This window comes from Nyctibius grandis, chromosome 24, assembly GCF_013368605.1.
Source record: "Nyctibius grandis isolate bNycGra1 chromosome 24, bNycGra1.pri, whole genome shotgun sequence".
Taxonomy (NCBI): domain Eukaryota; kingdom Metazoa; phylum Chordata; class Aves; order Nyctibiiformes; family Nyctibiidae; genus Nyctibius; species Nyctibius grandis.
This window is the reverse complement of record NC_090681.1, coordinates 2,254,281-2,271,608: the sequence shown is the minus strand read 5'-3', so window position 1 is coordinate 2,271,608 and position 17,328 is coordinate 2,254,281. Positions and strand designations below refer to the sequence as shown.

Genomic DNA, 17,328 nt, shown 5'->3' with positions numbered 1-17,328 from the left:
GGCAGAGCCAAGTGAGTCCCTGGCCTGCTTCGACCCATGGCAGCCTGTTCCGTGCCAAGGGTGCTGTGTCTGCTGGGATGTGGATGTTTGTCCGATGCAGTGGGTTTCTGTCCTGTGTGTATTTCTCATGCAGGGAGCAAGTGATGGTTAGAGGGTGACAGCTTCTGGATAGCGCTGCCCCGGATGGGATGGGAGCTGCTGCCGTACAGGTACTGGCACTTGCTGCACCTCCAGGCTGCTTAACCCGAGCCTGGTGGCCGCAGTGGCTGGTGAGGGAGCTCACAGCACTTGGCGTTTGAGGATTAAAGAGCCGTGTGGTTTCCTGGTTCTCAAGTAGGTGCTCTGCAGGTGGTTTGATGTGGTCTCTGGACGCGCCCACAACTTCCTCCTCCTGCGCCTGCATCCATGGAGACAGCCAGCCGCGTCAGACGGCGCTGGGAAGGGACGGCAGAGCGTGAGCCGAGGTCAGAAGGGTCTGGGCTCTGCGGGAGGCTGGCTGGAGCTCTCCTCCACTCCCCACATTGGTCTGTTTGCCTCTGTGGTCAGCGGGGCTTGCTTGACCTGCAGGTGATGAGCTCCCGTGGCTTCGCCCTGGCACCTCCGGCCAAGAATGTGGTGGTGTATCGCAACGGTGACCCCTTCTTCCCCGGGAGGAAGTTTGTAGTGACCCACCGGCGGTTCCTGACCTTTGAGGCGTTTCTGAATGAGGTGACCAAGAGCATTCACGCACCCTTGGCTGTGAGGAACCTCTACACACCCAGGCAAGGCCACCGCGTCGCTGAGCTGGGGGACCTGCAGGACGGGTGCCAGTACGTGGCTGCGGGCTTTGAAAAGTTCAAAAGGCTTGAGTGAGTATGTGGACCTTGGGTGTCTGATGGACCTTGGGTGTCTGAGTTTGGTAAGCAGCTTTACATCACCTCTGTGGGGAATGTATCAGGGTGTGAATGGAAAAAAGAGGTAAGAAGGGCACAAACCCAATGAAAAACAGAGACATTAATTTATTTTCCTACTGGAAACTACTGGACATAGTCCAGATCGCACGGAAAATGCAAATATTCCTGATAAGGTCACTCGACTCTCAGAAGAAAACACGTTGGGGAGGCACGCATCCCCTGGCAGGATGTTGTGAGTGGTGCTGCTCTGCCTCCCGTGCGCCTTGTTCTGTGGCGTGTGGGAGGTTCTGCCGCCTGCTTCCTCGGCAGAGCTGGCAGTCACACCATCTCCCCTGACAAATACTTTTGCTTTGGTTTGATGGAGGTTTTTTTTTGTTTTCTGATCTTCAAATTACAGCTGTTTTGGTTCATCCTGAAATACAGAGGGCTAAAGATGTTCACAGCATCGCTTGACTCTTGTGTGTCAGGTGAATTTTGCTCCCTGGTGGCATTGCGTTTTGCTGAGGAGGGGGTCCAGGCTGCATTAATGTTGGTCAGCCCTTGGAGCCTTGGTCAGTGAGGAACACAAAGGAATAAATAAAATGTTCTGGGTGGCTTTAGCGTGGGGAGCTGGAATGGTCTGTATTTGGCTGGGAATTTCTTACGTGTAGCAGCCTTGACTTCAGACTGAAGTTCTGGGTGCCCATGAGGTGGGGCACCCGGAGAACTGTTTCAGAAGTTCCCAGTTGGTATGTGGCAACGTCATTGTCTTGTTCTCACAGCTATTTACATCATGGAAGGAAGGAGCTCCGTGGGACAAGGAACAGTGAGGGTCTGCAGGTGAGTCCCTGAGCTGGGGGGGAGCAGGCGGGAGCGGGGAGGGCACGCACTGATGGAACTGAAGGTGGGATTTAAGGCTGTGAGGGGCCCAGTGGAGATCGGGCAAAAGTGTCCCAGGAATCAGTAGGACGTGTGGGACAGCGTGGAGGCTGCTGCTGTGCACCTTCCACCCCCCCTCAGTGGTGCTGGGGAAGGATCTGGGCTCAGAGGTTCACTGGCACTTCTTGAATGTGCTCAGCTACGTGCAAAGCCTCTCCAGCCTTGGTGTTGCTGACAACAAACCCCACCTAGCAGCAGCCAGCATGAAGGCAGGGCAGGCAGGTCCTGATGGAGACCAGGGAGGAGCCCGGGGGGGCTCGGTGCCGGGGCTGTCACTGTTCTTGTGCGCTGACTCTGTCTCTAGTTCCGCACTGCAGCTCCGTGGAGGTCGAATGTCTTGGCGCGACGGCAGCAGCACACCCACCTGCCCTGCACCATACAGTGAGTGCCTCAGGGTTTTCCCCTCGGAGGGGCTCTGGGAATGTTTTTGAAGGCTGGAGGAGGGATTTTCTCGGTGAGATCCTGGGAATGCTGCCCCACAGGGACAATTCCCAGCTTCTACCCGAAGTATTTATTGTAAATATTGTCCAGGCACCAGTGGCTGGCTTTTTTTCCGCCCCTTCCACAGCTGCAGGAATACTGGCTCATCGCATGCTCTGGGTTGTTTCTACTGCAGTGTTTTCCGGAATGGGGATCTGCTGAGCCCTCCTTTCCCACTGCTGCTCTCCAAGAGCTCTCCGCTGCAGTGGGACGCGCTCCTGGCCACGCTGACAGAGAAAGCTGACCTGCGCAGCGGAGCTGTTAACAAGTGAGTAGCCAGATAAGGCCCTGCTGGCTCCTCTTTCCTTACGTCCAGAACAGCAGCAGCTCTACTAGCACAGAGGACTGGGAGTTCAGGCTGCCACTTCTCGTCTGCTTTTGCAATCTCATTTGCTTTTCAGGCTTTCCCATCTTTAAATCAGGGATAACCCCAATGTGCTGGGTGCTTTGTGAGGAGGGCTGATGGATTGATCCTTTCTGACTTATCTCGGCCCTGTTTACCACCTTGCACGTTTGCTTCCATGCTGAGGGGTTGTTCACAGGCTTGTGACAGCTCTGAAGCCTTTGCTGTCTCTTCCTCAAGGCTCTGCAGGCTGGACGGAACCCAGGTGTCCGGTGGGGAGGAGCTGGTGAATGGTGATTACTATGTGGCAGTGGGAAATGAGGAGTACAAAAAGCTGCCTTACTTTGAGCTGCTGGTGCCCCAGGATTCTGTGTGCAGGATGCCATGGTACGTAGACTGTGACCGAGTGGTTTAAAGCATCCTCTCCACGGTGGTCTTCAGCTAAAGCCATCCTTTCTGTAGCCCTCCTGTTCAGTGCTGTCTGCCTCCAGGCTTGAGTCTTGCTTCATGTGTTGGAAGTTTAGGAGGAGAAAATGTGTTTTCAAAGTGTTTGGTGTAAGGGTTAGCCCCTGAAATCTGGAGTTGAGCACCAGAGAAAGCAAATGGTTTGGTTGTTTCTCAGTTAAGTGTTCCTCGAGCACCGAGGAGCACCTGCCCATTAGGCCAGGCATTGAATTTCAGCAGCCTGCAGTGAGCAGCGATGGGGAACAAGGGTCCCAGGGGGAAGGTGCAGTGTTTAGGGGACTGCCCTGCAAAACTTCCCTTGTTTTATAAACTGTTTTATCAAGAAGGCCTATCAGAAGTGTGTGATGAATACTTTCAGCTGGACAGTCCCAGGGTACAGACCCCAGGAGCTGCAGAGAAAGACAAGATCCCAGCTGCTTTTCCACAACGGCAAAGGCAAGCCAGGAAATCTCCCCTCAAAGAGCAAGAGTCCATTTTCCACGCTAAACCCGTCCGTGCAGGACAAAACAGGAGGAGCAACAGGAATGTGCAGCACTGGCCTGATCAAGGTAAAGGACACTGCTGCCACACCAGGCCCTGGCTCTCTGCAGTACTCATTGAACAGCTTTTTTTCTTCTCTTCTCGCAGAATAAAGCATCTATAAAACCAGAGATCCTGGGAAGGAGGTGCGAGGGGCCCAGGAAGTAAAAGAGGATGAACACACAAAGGTGGACGTACCCATTGATCAGGTCTGAGAAATTATTTTCTGCCCTGTTAGGAGTCTTGCTGCAGGGGAGTACTCAGGTTTAGCACAGCAGGGAGCCCCACTCCAGGAGCCAGCCCTTCAGAGACAGCCTGAGAGAACACAGCCAGCAACAGTTTATAGCAATTGCTTGGGGAAGTCGTTCAGCCTTAGCTGGTTTAAGACCTGTTCACTAGGTGCTTCTCTACAATGTGTAAGGATGAGAGTAACCACCAGAGGGAACTGCAGAAACCAGAGGACAGTAACTGCAGGGCTCTGCATTTTAGAAAGCCGAGAGATTGTCGTCTGGGTGATGAACATTTCCCTTCTGGAACGTGAGTGTTACAGCTTCCCACTGCACTAGGGTAGCAAAGGCTTTTCTGGATATTTTTTGTGTGTGTACTACTTCTATCCTTACTCTTGTTTCAGAAAAACTTATACCAAAAGCCCAAATGATACACCACAGGAAGGTATTTATTCCACTTAATGGTTCTATGAAGTGTGTCAGATCCTTCCTGGCTCTGTTCAGGATTTTTACACTACAATTCAGTACCCCCAAAGATAACATGTTAAGCAGAACTTGCCTGTAGAAGCTTAGGAGCTGGCACAGAATAAACATGTAATTCCTAAAAAGACTGAACACATTTAAACTTGTTACTATCTAATATATCTTTTTTTTAAAGGGAAAAAAAGTAGTTCTTTTTAACACTGTTTTTTTGTTTTAAGAATGTCTGCAAGATGCTTGTTGTTCATGGGTTATTCATGATTCAAACTTTTCATAAGGACACTTAGAATTGATGTAATGGGATGGATGTGTTGTATTGCAGGTGATTCACAGTTCTGCCTAGGTAGTCTCTTTGGATTAATTAGAACCTCAAAGGAAAACAACTCGTTTGAACTTAAATTAGAGAACGCCCTAGTACAGAATTAGCTAATGGTCCCTGACTCCTGGGCTCAAGGGGGGGCCTGGCGTGCTGTGTTTGCTGTTGAGGCCTCTGATTTCTGTTGGCTGCCCCCTGCCCAGATCACACTGCTCTATTGTCACCGTTATTTGAGTGTCACAGCTCCCCTCTGCAGTGGGAGAGAATCATTAGGCATTAAATAAATGACCTTTGAATTTAATGTAGAGACCTGGTACGTTGCAGCTGAGCACGGTGAAGGAAGCCATTTTCACATGCTTGGCCACGAAAGGGAGAGTTCCTAAACAGATTCCTTCTACAGAAAAACCAGTTGGTCCCAGAAGATCCCATTGAATGATTTAACAACGATTTATTATCCCTCCAGTGCCAAACAAGACAATTCAATCAACCTTGCCTTGAAACACCCACAGACAAAAAATTCCTTAACTCAAGACATTAAATAGGATGTCCTTGCAACATGCCTTGCCCCACCCTGGTGCTCAGGGAATACAGTCCACATTTGCATGGGTTTTGACATCCATGTGTCAAAATACAGCTTCCTAGGTCCAACGGAGCCAAAGGGTCTGCTGCTGAGCCAGAAGCCCCCTTCAGCCACAGCGGTTACCTCTGAACAGGTTCTCTTTCTCTGCCTCTCACTGCGTCTAGTTCACGAACCAGCTACACAGAGGGTGACTCCCAGGACAGTGAGCAGCATTCCTGCTGCAGCCCCTAGAAAAATGAGCAATAATATATTGGGAACTTAGATTTCGACACTACTCACTCAGACCTTGATAAATACCCGATGCTCAGATGTCATGGTAAATAGGATAGCATAAATGTCTGGATCGTTACAACCCACAGCAGGCGAGTTGTGAAGGGCTCTGGATGTTTGCCTGCCTGTGTGCATTGGGCAAAGAATGTTTCTAAGAACATGCTGCTGATGCTGCACGGCTGGCTAGCGAGAACCAGGCTTAAATGACAAAAAACCCACTGTAGTGTGGTCCTACAGCTGTTGCGCCAGGTCCTGGTGTTTTTAGGCTTTCCCGTGTCCTGCCATTTGCTGACTTTCTGAGCAGCTAATGTTATTGTAGGACATAAGGGAAGGAAAGGAGAACAGGTGTTGACATTTGGGGGCTTATGGGGCATTCCTTTTCCGTAGTGTGGGGATATTATTGCTTCTCTTATAGTTAAATATCTAGTTAGGTGAAGACTCATGTGTTTTAAGTGTAACTTACTTTTACCACCAACGTCCTCTCCCAGAATCCACCCAGTCACCAGCGTGACTATCAAAGCCAGGGAGTTACAGAGCGGTACTGCCAGGGACAGGTCTGAAATGGAACAGTTTTAACACAGTTTAAAATGGATAATCTTGTACAAATCATAAGTTTGTACACTTATTTTATTGGTGATACTATGTATCACTTGTTTTATTGGTGATTATGACACCTGATGTTTAGCTGGGTCACCAGACTAATCAATAACACCGCTCCTCCCCAAATCCTGATCAACCCCCTGCACGAAAGCGATGAGAACTAACCTGCGGATGCCAAGGTGAGGTAGAAGAGGAGAGATCCACCTTGATTGAGCAGAAAAGGCACCATGTACTGCAGGAAGAACACAGGCCTGTCAGCTGCTTCTTGCAAACCCACCATGCAGCCCGCAATGAGTGGGCAAAGGAGCCCACACCCGCTTGCCCTGTGCCATGTTTGGCAGCAGAAATGTGGGACACTGGCGATTCCGCCGCGAGTCACAAGCTGCTCAATGTCTCACTTCCCCAGTCTGCAAAATGCAGACTGTGCTTATTTCATGTAAAATATGAAGGTTAATGACCTGCTGTCTATGAACATGGTCTCAGTTCTGCATAGGATGAGCACTGCTATAGGCAAGTAAATGAAATATTACTGAGGATAAAGAATTCTGATGGTAGACGGAATATTTAAGTTTAAATAAAAGTATTGAGTTCAGAAGTAAACAGGTAGGAATGATCCCAAAGGCAGTTTGACACCCAGCTATCGCCCAGGAGCCATACAGGGTCGCACCTTGTAGTTGAGGCCCAGGAAGCGGATCTCGGCCAGCAGCTGCTGCAGGCGGCCCTGGCGCCGCACCTCCTCCAGCCCCGCTGCTCCTGTCCGCAGGAACGGCCCGGTGCTGCCCCACAGCACGGCCACCAGCACCAGCGCCGCTGCCTCTCCTGCGGCACAGCCTGGGCTCAGCGGCCTGATGGCCCCAGGGGAACGCCAGATCCCTGCCTTCAGAGGGCCTGTACCGGGTCAGCCCATCCCCATCTCCCCGCAGAGGGCCTGGCCTGCCCCGCTGCCGTCCCCCATCAGGGACGGCCTTCACCAGCCCAGCTCCTTGTGCAGGACCCCGCCCTGGGCCTGCTGCTGCACCCCCTCGGTGAAGGCCCCTCACAGGGCCCAGCCTGCAGCCACCCTCCCTCAAGGAAAACACCACGAGCCCGTGGCCACATTCCCCCGCACAGAGAAGGCCCCACAGCAGGCCCAGCCTGTGGCCATGTTCCCCCTTCATGGAAGCCCTCAGAGCCGACCAAACCCACCACATCCCCGCTCAGAGGAGGCCCCACAGGGGCCCAGTCCGTGGCCCTGTTCCCCCGTCACGGAAAGACCCCCCCGAGGCCCAGCCTGCCGCCATATACCCCTCAGAAAGACCCCACAGCCGGCGGCTGTTTCCCTTCCCACGGGAAGGCTCCATCCCCCGCTCAGGGCTCCCCGGCAGCGGCCTCCCCGCGCCCCCGGACGCTCACCCCCGGGCGCCATAGCGACGGTGACGTATTTCCGCCCCGGGCACCCTCTGACCCGGAAGCGATCGCACCGGCTCTCTCTCTCTCGCCTCAGCGCTGCCGCCATGGTGAGAGCGGGGCCGGGGCTGGGGCCGGGCCGGGGGTCGGGCCGTGCAGGGACCCCAGGCTGGAGCATGAAATGGCGTTTTCCCCCTCGCAGAAGCCGATCCTGCTGCAGGGCCATGAGCGCTCCATCACGCAGATCAAGTACAACCGGGAAGGCGACCTGCTTTTCACCGTGGCCAAGGATCCCGTGAGTACAGCGGGCCCTGTCCCGTACCCCCCCACCCCCCTCCCCGGCTGAAAACCGCCCCCCCCCTGCGATAATTGAGCAGCTGTTCATCAGTCCCGTTAATTAATCCGTCTGGTGAGAGGGGTGACTGGCTGTTTTCTTCTCCCAGATTGTCAACGTGTGGTATTCAGTGAACGGAGAGAGGCTCGGCACCTACAATGGCCACACAGGAGCCGTCTGGTGCGTGGATGCAGACTGTATCCTTTGATCGTGGAAACCAGTTTGCCTCTCCCATATATTTTCTTCACAGTGATTCACTTGAGCTGGTTCCTCCCAGCTGCTGCACTGTTTCCTCTCAAAGAGGAGCATGGGGGCAATACAGTGCGTGTAACTCTTCTGCTGTCTTTTCCTTACTCCATTTTTTGGGTAGTTTTCTTTCCGGGCTGTTGTTTGGAATAATGTGCGCAGCGTTTGTGCTCCCGTATCTGCTTCATTGCTTTTGCTGTGGTGTCCCAAGCTGCACAAGTTCTCTGTCTCCAGTGTGGGCAGCAGGTAGCGAAGACAAAAATGTGCCAGGGTTGTGTTAATGCAAGAGCCAGAACCTTTGTCTTTAATATTTTAAGAGGAAAGATGTGGGAGCAGCTGGACTGTGTCTATACTGGAGTGGTGCTGGTCCTGGGATGGAACTTGTCCAATCTCTGTGTGATATGGCTTTTTAATCTTGTGGATAAATATTCTCTGGGAGCTTAGTAGCTTTTTTGGGGCTGAGAATGTGTTGATGTTCCCTAACTGGTGACCTAGGGGACACACGACACGTGCTCACCGGCTCTGCAGATAACAGCTGTCGGCTGTGGGACTGTGAAACAGGTAAGATTCTTCTCTTCCCACTCAGCTGCGTTTGAGTCCCAGCTCTGTCCTGCCCTGAAGCCTGCTAAGCTTGGAGTGTGTGGCAGCAGCGTAACATGTGCTTGCTCGCCCCTCTGAAAGAGCTCTGAATCTGAGCTCAGGCTGCTGGAGTGGAGGGTTTGTGCCATGTGCCTGGTTCCTTGTGAAAATTTAGTGAATTTACTCACTTTACCGCCCAAGTAGTGGAAATGTGTGGTTAGTGCTCACAGGCCTCACGGTCTCTGCTCTGTGTTCAGGGAAGCAGCTCGCTCTGGTGAAGACCAGCTCAGCGGTGAGGACGTGTGGCTTTGACTTTGGAGGAAACATCATCATGTTTTCCACGGACAAGCAGATGGGATATCAGTGTTTCGTGAGCTTCTTTGACCTCCGGGACCCCAGCCAGCTCGGTGAGTGCCTGGGAATAAGGGGAAGCGTTGATCGCCGGTGCCACTGTGTCTGTCTGTCTGTCTCCTTCCTTCCTTCCTGCAGAGAACAACGAGCCTTACATGAAAATCCCCTGCAGCGACTCTAAAATCACTAGTGCTGTGTGGGGCCCTCTGGGAGAGTTCATCATCGCGGGACATGAGAGCGGGGAGCTGAACCAGTTCAGTGCCAAGGTCAGTCTGATAAGGGACGGCATCTCCCTCGGGCAGCAGTGCCTGGGGGAGGATATCTCAGCGTTCCTGGTGTGGTCATGGGACAGAATACAGGCTTCTTGGCTCAAACCAGCAGCCTCGTGGAAGGATGGTTGAAGTATGTGGCTCCCTTGAGCAGGGCTGATGTACCAACGTCTGCTCTGCTGCTGACAGCAACATCTGAATTGTTTTTAATGGAGAGGTCGCATGTACCCTCACCTCACTGAAACTGCCCTCTTTCCCCTTCAGTCAGGGGAGCAGCTTTCAAACATTAAGGAGCACACCAAGCAAATCAACGATATTCAGACCTCCAGGGACATGACCATGTTCATCACTGCCTCCAAGGACAACACGGCCAAGGTGAGGCTTCCCGTCGGAAACGTGGTGGCCTGTTGGTATCTGCTTGCAGGACCTCTGCTCGGAGCCCTGGCTGTCACAGGGCTGTGCTCCTTAGGAGTTTGAGGAAGTGGAAAGTCAAAGCTTAGTGGAAAAATTCAGTGAGAAAGGGGAGGCACCACCATGTTAAATTAAGAGCCAGGCATTGGAAACAAAATTGCCAAAATTAAGGCTGCAGTTTGCTACCTCCGGAAGATGACAGGTGTGGGATTTACCTTAGGTCAGTACTTTGGGATCCTGGGGAACTGTTTTGGGGATTTGGGTGCCCGTGAGCTAACGTGTAGAGCTAACATCTGCCCAGGTGAGGCCTCGCTGCCAGATTTGTGTGGGTTAATTGGGCTGCCAGCCCTTTTGCAGAGTAACTCTCTCCCTTTTGCCTCCTAGCTCTTTGACTGCACGACACTCGAGCACTTGAAGACGTTCCGGACGGAGCGACCGGTGAACTCTGCTGCACTCTCCCCCATTTTTGATCACGTAAGAATGAGTTTGCTCACTGTAACAATCTCACTGTGACTCCTGCCTTGTCCCAGGTAGCTGGAAGGCAGAGTGTTGCCAGTCCACCTCAAAAACGTGGTAGTGGGATGGGTCTGGGGAACTTCCGTGTGGTGTTGTGCAGGGAATGAGGCTTTGTGTCCTCTGATCTTCAAACGAGTGTGTCTGGGAGGTGAGAACTTCTCCGGGGCTGGTGTCAGGCCAGCTCATGAGCTTGTGGGATCTGCTGGGTTGGTAGGAGGCTGCCCCAAGGCTCGGCTCCCTCCTCCTGGCTGCCGCTGGGCCAGGTGTAAGCAGCGCTGAAGCATTGTGGCTTCTCTCCTTTGCAGGTCGTGCTTGGTGGTGGGCAGGAGGCCATGGACGTGACCACGACCTCCACCAGGATTGGCAAATTTGAGGCCAGGTTGGTCCTTTTCCTCTGGCAGGGCTGAGGCCTCACCTGGGGGACCCCTGACAGCCCAGGGGTGCTTGTCCCAGAGCATCTTCCTCCTGGCAGTGCTGGGGGAGAAACTTGCAGAGCTTTTTTGAGGAAAGCCTCATTGTGTCCCTAACCAGGCTCCCAACTTCTCATAATTTACATCTTCTTCCTTCTCCCAGGTTCTTCCACTTGGCTTTTGAAGAAGAGTTTGGCAGAGTGAAGGGTCACTTTGGTCCGATAAATAGTGTTGCTTTTCACCCCGATGGGAAGAGGTGAGGATCCCTGTGGGTTTGCAGCGTGCCCCAGGCAAGCGAGCCCACCTTTTGGTTAGGATGTGGCTGGGCTCACAGGAGCTCGGCAGCAGGAGTGGAGCCAGCACCCTCCTTAATTCTCCCATTCCAGCCCTGCTGCCTCCCCCGTGCTGTCCCGTGGGCTCACTTATACCCTATTGCACATTTTGGCTGCGTCACTGCTATTTTTTCTGTCCTGTGACTCCTTTTTGGAGGGGTTGTGAGAACAGACGTCACCCCTGTGTGTTACAAATCTAGATGCAGTGAGCTCCTGCCAACATGGGTGACCTTTATCTTGTCTTTCCTCCCGTGCAGTTACAGCAGCGGGGGCGAGGATGGCTACGTCCGCATCCATTACTTCGATCCCCAGTACTTTGAGTTTGAATTTGAAGCTTAAAAGGACTTCCTCTCCTCTTCCACTCCGTCAGCTCCTGCACAGAACTGTTGTAAGGCCTGAAGTTCGTCCCAGTTAGCAGCAAACTCGGGGGGTGGGTGAAGGTGGGGAGCTAGAAACCCAACCGGCTCAAAAGGACAGGACTGGCTTTCACAGGAGGTAGTGAAGGCAAGGAAGGGAGTTGGCTTGGCTGCCTGCCTGCCCTTGGGGATGCTAGCTTCCAAAAAATCATTAGGAAATAAATAGAAATCTTTTATAAACACAAGGAAAAGCACTTCCGTGGTTGTTTTTTTTTTAGCCTGGACAAAATTAACCTGAAGGCTTTGCTTCCGGGCTCTGTTGGCAGTGCCTTGCTCCCCACCCAAGGGCAGACAGCAGAGCTGTTACTCCTGGGCCTCTGTCCGCCCCAGGTTCACTCTGGGGGAGGATCTGCAGCCACGGTTTGGGTCCGGTCCTGAGGTGTGAACAGGCTGGAAGCGCAGCAGCCGCTCATTGTTTTCCAGATGACACACGCGCGCCCGGCTCTGGTGCGTTGTTTATTTGCTGGGCTGACCCTGAGCCAACTTTCCTCATGGAACAGTTATTTCCTGCGCTAGTACGCTTGTGTTGGGAGCCCTCGTCCTTCCAGCCCTCTCACCCTGTGTCTGTCTGTCTGGAGGGGGCTGGTTTGTGTCTCTTTCCTTCCTCAAAACTGGGTTCAAGGGCAGATTTCCTGGGCTGATGCAGCACTTAAACTGCAGCCGGCCTGCCCTTTGGGGAGAGGGTGCTGAGGGTTTAGTGTGTTCTGCTGCTTGGTTTTTGCTGTACTGACCATGCCTGGGGCTGTGAGCCAGGCGTGCCGCGGCGGGAGCTGCTGGAGGCTGATGCTGCTGGGCACATCGACCTCCCGCTGCCTCCTGCCCTTGCACTCTGCCGAAATCCTGCTGGGGAAGGGAGTGGGAGGGAGCCCCCCTTGCTCCTGCCCCTCCGTAAGAGCAGAAAAGCAGGCGGGGGCTGCGAGAGAGAGTGCTTTACTGAAACGAGCTCAGTCTGTGCAGCCCAGAAGCTGCCAAAGGGAGCGTCCCCCCTCCCAGCGCTGTCCTCCGCGGGGCCTGCGTCCTGCGCAGCGCTTCCCCCGGAAAGCTGCGGTGTCACCGTGGCCTGGCAGCCCACGGGGACCAAAGTGCCCACGCTGCCGTTCATCTTTCATTCTCCATGGGGGCAGCGGGGTCGGAGAGGGACCGGCTCAGCCTGTTCCCGGCACTTTCCTTGATGGGGGGGTCGCTGCTTTCCACCACCCGCTGGATCTCTGCCCATGCCTCGTCCAGGTACTGGGATGAACGGATCCAGCGGAAGAATAAACCTAGGAGAGAAGGGGCTGTGTGTTATTTCAGCCATGCCGTAGCCCTGGTGAGAGGGGGAAGCAGAGCAGCCTTCCCTCACGCAGCCCAGCTCGGAGCTGACGATGGGTTTGAGAGCGCTGGACCCAGCTTACCCTGCCACAGCTGGATGCTCTGGGGCTCGACAGAGGGCCAGATCACCAGGGCATTGTGTGAGTAGAGAGGGTTCAGGTACTTCTTCTTCTCCCCAGGCTGGTTCAGCCAGGCCCAGAGGGAGTGTGTGCTCTCCTTCACTTTACACAGGCACCTACGGGAGAGTCGAGGTGTATTTCAGTCCCTGCCAGGGCCCGTGGGGCCACGTCTGATCCAAGCTGTGACCGGGATGCCTCTGCCCTGCCCTACCCGGCAGCATGATGGCAGGGTCAGCCCCTGCGCTGGCCATGGCAGGTCTGCCCCAGGGGCACAGCAGTGAGGGTGGCATCGCTCCCAAGGGACAGCGCTGTCCCCCCCGCCCGCCCCACTCGCCTCTCTTTCTCGTTGTTGCAGAGGAAGGTGCCGTAGGCGGAGGCGTAGGTGTTGTCGAAGAGGGTGAGGAGGAGGCGCTCGCCGAACTCCAGGGAGAAGGGGAACTGGCGGCTCAGCTGCCACACGCAGTCGAGGAAGAGGAGGAAAAGCGGCGCCTCCTGCTTCAGCCGGGCGTGGGAGTAGGCAGAGCGGGCGCAGCGGAGGTGGAAGGGGTGGCCGGCCTGCGGGACCCCCGAGGGGGAAGAGCAGGGGTGAAGGGGAGCTGGGGGTGCCCAGCCGGCCTCGGCTCCTCAGCCCCCTCGGCACCGCTGGTCTCACCTCGATCCACTCCCGCTCCAGCAGCCCCTGGAACCCTGCCAGCGTGCGGCAGGACGGGTCCAGGATCACCTGGGCCAGCGCCGTCACCAGCAGCGTCGTGTCTGTCCCCTCCGCCCCGTGCACCAGCACACTGGCCTCCTCCCTGCCGGCAAGCACCGGTGGTCAGGGCGATGCCACACCAAGAGCGTTGCAAGGGGGAAAGCGGGGGCCAAGGGGCAGCAGCCCCCCCCTCACCTGTCCAGGCACTGTGCGGCCAGGCAGGCCGTGCTCAGGGCCGCCTTGACGTGGCTCAGCCAGCGGCAGCTCTCCAACCGGCTCAGCCACCGGTCCATGTTCATCGAGGGGTCGTTGCAGGCTTCTACCAGCTTAATGAAGCTCTCCTGCAGCGGGCGGCCTCTGGGAGGGGAGGAAAGGGGTGTCAGGGGCTTGGTGGGGCTCTTTTGGGGGGCTGGTGTCCCTATGCTATTGGCTGGGCAGTGTGATCACCCATGTCATGAGAGCGCCAGGCCTCAGCGCCGTCCCTCACCTCTCCAGGGGCCGGTGCAGCCTCCTCCACTGCGGGTAAGCAGATTTGGGCTCCGTTCCACCCCCCGTCATCCGAGCCTGCTTCGCCGCCTGGGCCGACCGCGTGTCGATGATAAAGCCCCGTTCCCCCTCGTCCAGGACTGTCCCCAGCAGCATCTCGTCCTCGCGGCAGCGCTTTCGGTTGGGGCCCGTCAGCGGCTGGCTGCTGCGGAGCATCGCCTGCGGGGTGAGGGACGGCGGGCAGCGAGAGCTGGGGGGCACCGGGGGAACCCCACAGGATGGGGGGGACTTTGAGACGCCTTCGCCCCAGGGCTGGTGGTGGCGGGAGAGGGGACGAGGGGCAGGACGGGGAGATGGACTCACGGTGCCGTTCTTGGGGTGGTAATAGCTGAGGACGGGGAACCGCCCGCCCTGCCGAAAACGGGCAGCCTTCCGCAGGGTGTCGTCGTGCACCGCTGCCGGCACGATGACGGCGGGAGGGTACGTGGGGCAGGCGGTGAAATCTTGGTTCACATTGCTTAGCCGCCACCGGCTCGTCTATGGGAGAGGTGGGGTGGGGGGGCTGCCTCGGGTAGCCCCCCTGGTAGCCCCGGCAGCGTGAGCCCCAGCTGGCAGCCTGGCATGGGTGGGGGGAGCCGCTTCCCCGCCCCAGCCCAGCCGGGTCTCTCCCCTCCAGGCTCACCTGCGAGGCGATCTGCTGGAAGTACTGCTCGAGGGGGAAGAGGTGCCATCCTTCCTCGAGCTTCAGGCTCTGGGGTCTGTAGAAGAACGGGTACATCATCATCACGGAGTCCACCGAGGAGAGGGCCTGGAGTGGGAGCAAAGGCAGAGCTGGTAACGGGTGGGGGGCACAGACCAGAGACGGCTGGGAATGTCCCTGCCATGTCCCCAGGGCTCTGCAAACCCCCTCCTTGTTCCCCGCTCCTGGCCACATCCCAGCCGCAAGCGAGGGCTGGGCAGGCGGGTGCTGTCACCCCCAGCCCTGCGGGCACCTTGTGCCAACATCAGCCGGGAGCTGAGTATTTACCCACGTTAATGACAGACCGAGAGCAAACACTGCAGGCGGCCGCGTTCTCCTGCCAACCCTTTGCACCCCGGCTTGGGCCGGGCTCTCCGGCCACCCGGGAGCTCACCTCAATGGAGCTGGCGATGTTGAGACACTCCTCCATGCCCGGGATCTCCAGCTGCAGCACCTTCAGGTCTTTGCACCGGAGTGTGATGGTGCCAGAGGAGCCGGCGAGCCTGGGGGGGAGCAGGTCAGGGCTGGCTGTAGGTCCAGACACAGATGATGTGCGACAGCGCCGAGCTGCCCTCTGCCCCTTGGAGAGCCGAGCAGGGCGAAGCGGGAGGGCTGTGCCGCTGTGGGTGCCAAAGCGCTGGCGCTCAGCTGGCACCATGGCACGCCTGTCCGAAGCTGGGATTTCCACCATCTCCCTGCCCTGGCCAGGGCCTGGCAGGCGCTGCAGTGGTCAGGGTTAGCAGAGCCAAGAGAGTGTTAAAAGCCAAACCTGGTGTCTTGCGGGGAGCCGTTAGTCCGGGGGGGCTGGTACCAGCCTAAATTCTGCACTCTGAGGCACGGAGGAGAAGAGGAGGTCAATGCCCGGTGCCGCGAGCGTCCCTCGGCGTGGGCCATAGGGAAGAGGAGGGTCGAGGCTCGGCGGCAGTGGGGTGGGGTGGCCGTGCTCTGCCGCGGGCACCGGGAGAGCAGCGGGGAATCTCCTCCAGCTAAGGCAGGGGGTGACGCTGCTAGAAGGGATCGCGGGGCTGGCCACGGGGAGAGACCCACCTCTTCTCCACGGCGTCCACGTTGCGGATGAGCAGCCAGAGCTCCACGGTGCCGGGCTGGGCGTCCCCCCCGGGGCAGGAGGAAAGGAGCAGGTGGTGGCTGGTGATGCACAGGGTGCCCTTCACCGGCGGCAGCCCCGCGCACGACAGCAGCACGTTCTCCACCGTCGCCGTCTTAATCAGCTCGGAGAACTCCATGGTGGTGCCAGCGGCCGCCGAGCCCCAGCGTAGCCTTTGCTGGGCGCAGGGACCCGCTGCCGGCGGCTGCCGCGGGGCTGGACGGAGAAAGGGGAAATCCTGCAGCAGCAGGGCTGGCCTGGAAAGCCCCGCTTCCCTCTGCGTCACGCCGGGCCCTATAGCCTCACCCCCTCTTCGTGTTTACGTTGTCACCTATAGTGTGTGGTGCTTCCTCGCTGCAAAACGCAGGGGAATGTGACTTATTTCCTCCCCTGGCAACGCTGTCATTGCAGATGGGGAAACTGAGGCACGGGGCAGAGGGGTGTGAGCTCTGGGCTCCCGAGCAGTGCCCAGACCCCAAGCCAGGTACCCTGCACCCAGCACCAGCTGCGCTGCAGGGGGGGATTTTTGGTGGCTGGTGAAAATGCAACTGCTGCCTCGCAGGGAGCAGCGATGGGTCCTTTCCTGACGGCCGTGGGGCCTCTTGCGCTGGGGCTGTACGGTGCTGCGGCGGCCGCTGCCAGACCCCCAGCACCAGCCTGACCCCAGCTCCCGCGGGCTCTGCTTGCACCCACAGCCACCCCCGGGCCCGGGGACGGAGCAGAAGCTGCTGCCAAGCGCCCTGGGTGAGGAGGAGGAGGGTGGGCGGCTGGCAGCACTGCGTGCCCCTGGGCACCCCTGCGCTTACCTGCTCTGGCTTGGCGGCAGGTGGGGACCTCCGGGTGCAGGGGGGGACCTCGAGGTGCAAGTGGGGACCTCGGGGTGCAAGCGGGGCACTGCGGGGTGCAAGCAGGGCACCTCAGAGGGCAAACAGGGACTTGTTGGGCATAAGCTGGGGACGTCGGGGCACCAGCAGGGACCTTGGGGTGCCAGCAGGGACCCTGGGGCGCAAGCAGGGACCTTGGAGTGCAAGCAGGGACCTTGGGGTGCCAGCAGGGAGGCGGGCGATGCCCCGCACGGCCCCGCACGGCTCCGTTCACCCGCGGCTCGGCGCAGGGCTCCGCGCCCGGCGGATGTCGGGTTTAAGGTGGCCCGGCCCGGGGCGACTCCGGCGGCGGACAGCGGGGCCGGGACGCTCCGCTCCCCGGGGCGGGGGGGGCACGGGAGGGGCTGGGGGCTCCCCGGGGGGGTGCGGGAGCGAGGGGACACGCACGGAGCCGTGGGAAGGGACACGCGAAGGGACACGGGGGCTCGCAGCGCAGCAGGGGCTTTGGGGACGGCTCCGGGGGGGCTGGAGGGGACGGGGTGGGGGGGTCTGTCCCCGGGGCAGGCGGGACCCGTCACCCACCGCCGCTGTCCCGGACCCCCCCGGGCAGCGCTGGCATCACCGGGCTAGGGGGGGAGCAGCGGCCGGATCCTGCCCCGGTTCCACCTTAAGGGCCCGTCGGGGCTGCGGGCCCCCCGCTGCCCCCCGGTCC

General features: G+C 57.6%; 4 protein-coding genes across 4 annotated transcripts; 2 read left to right on the top strand and 2 right to left on the bottom strand.

The window, feature by feature from the left end:
• The first annotated feature begins 158 nt into the window (after positions 1-158).
• On the top strand, positions 159-4,477 carry DCDC2B (doublecortin domain containing 2B). Its single transcript, XM_068417699.1, has 9 exons — positions 159-209; positions 335-464; positions 568-848; positions 1,655-1,712; positions 2,116-2,192; positions 2,428-2,559; positions 2,875-3,021; positions 3,458-3,647; positions 3,727-4,477. The coding sequence occupies exons 3-9, from the start codon at positions 571-573 to the stop codon at positions 3,784-3,786; spliced, it is 942 nt and encodes a 313-aa protein (XP_068273800.1). The 5' UTR covers positions 159-209; positions 335-464; positions 568-570; the 3' UTR covers positions 3,787-4,477.
• Positions 4,478-5,072: 595 nt separating this feature from the next.
• On the bottom strand, positions 5,073-7,517 carry TMEM234 (transmembrane protein 234). Its single transcript, XM_068417710.1, has 5 exons — positions 7,484-7,517; positions 6,759-6,910; positions 6,257-6,323; positions 5,955-6,047; positions 5,073-5,448 (listed from the first exon to the last, which is right to left on the bottom strand). Exons 1-5 carry the CDS (start codon positions 7,494-7,496, stop codon positions 5,387-5,389), a joined length of 387 nt encoding a protein of 128 aa, XP_068273811.1. The 5' UTR covers positions 7,497-7,517; the 3' UTR covers positions 5,073-5,386.
• A 26-nt stretch (positions 7,518-7,543) lies between these two features.
• On the top strand, positions 7,544-11,532 carry EIF3I (eukaryotic translation initiation factor 3 subunit I). Its single transcript, XM_068417698.1, has 11 exons — positions 7,544-7,587; positions 7,680-7,772; positions 7,921-8,008; positions 8,553-8,618; positions 8,894-9,043; positions 9,126-9,253; positions 9,521-9,631; positions 10,052-10,141; positions 10,489-10,562; positions 10,757-10,849; positions 11,183-11,532. Exons 1-11 carry the CDS (start codon positions 7,585-7,587, stop codon positions 11,262-11,264), a joined length of 978 nt encoding a protein of 325 aa, XP_068273799.1. The 5' UTR covers positions 7,544-7,584; the 3' UTR covers positions 11,265-11,532.
• Positions 11,533-12,304: 772 nt separating this feature from the next.
• Positions 12,305-16,829, bottom strand: LOC137673104 (myotubularin-related protein 9-like). The gene is made up of 11 exons (XM_068417674.1): positions 16,599-16,829; positions 15,735-16,008; positions 15,082-15,190; positions 14,631-14,756; positions 14,312-14,485; positions 13,950-14,167; positions 13,658-13,819; positions 13,424-13,565; positions 13,106-13,326; positions 12,736-12,887; positions 12,305-12,603 (listed from the first exon to the last, which is right to left on the bottom strand). The coding sequence occupies exons 2-11, from the start codon at positions 15,929-15,931 to the stop codon at positions 12,440-12,442; spliced, it is 1,665 nt and encodes a 554-aa protein (XP_068273775.1). The 5' UTR covers positions 15,932-16,008; positions 16,599-16,829; the 3' UTR covers positions 12,305-12,439.
• Between the last annotated feature and the right edge of the window lie 499 nt (positions 16,830-17,328).

Coding starts and splice junctions, on each gene's coding strand:
- EIF3I (XM_068417698.1), top strand. Junction 7,773..7,920: donor TCACCGTGGCCAAGGATCCC/GTGAGTACAGCG, acceptor TTCTTCTCCCAG/ATTGTCAACGTGTGGTATTC. Junction 8,009..8,552: donor CTGGTGCGTGGATGCAGACT/GTATCCTTTGAT, acceptor CTGGTGACCTAG/GGGACACACGACACGTGCTC.
- LOC137673104 (XM_068417674.1), bottom strand. CDS start 15,931: ATGGAGTTCTCCGAGCTGATTAAGACGGCGACGGTGGAGAACGTGCTG. Junction 14,757..15,081: donor ACATCGCCAGCTCCATTGAG/GTGAGCTCCCGG, acceptor CTCCCACTCCAG/GCCCTCTCCTCGGTGGACTC. Junction 13,566..13,657: donor GCCGCACAGTGCCTGGACAG/GTGAGGGGGGGG, acceptor GCTTGCCGGCAG/GGAGGAGGCCAGTGTGCTGG.
- TMEM234 (XM_068417710.1), bottom strand. Junction 6,324..6,758: donor TCCTGGGCCTCAACTACAAG/GTGCGACCCTGT, acceptor TTCTTCCTGCAG/TACATGGTGCCTTTTCTGCT. Junction 6,048..6,256: donor CCTCACCTTGGCATCCGCAG/GTTAGTTCTCAT, acceptor GTTCCATTTCAG/ACCTGTCCCTGGCAGTACCG.
- DCDC2B (XM_068417699.1), top strand. CDS start 571: ATGAGCTCCCGTGGCTTCGCCCTGGCACCTCCGGCCAAGAATGTGGTG. Junction 1,713..2,115: donor GGAACAGTGAGGGTCTGCAG/GTGAGTCCCTGA, acceptor CTCTGTCTCTAG/TTCCGCACTGCAGCTCCGTG. Junction 2,193..2,427: donor CACCTGCCCTGCACCATACA/GTGAGTGCCTCA, acceptor TTTCTACTGCAG/TGTTTTCCGGAATGGGGATC.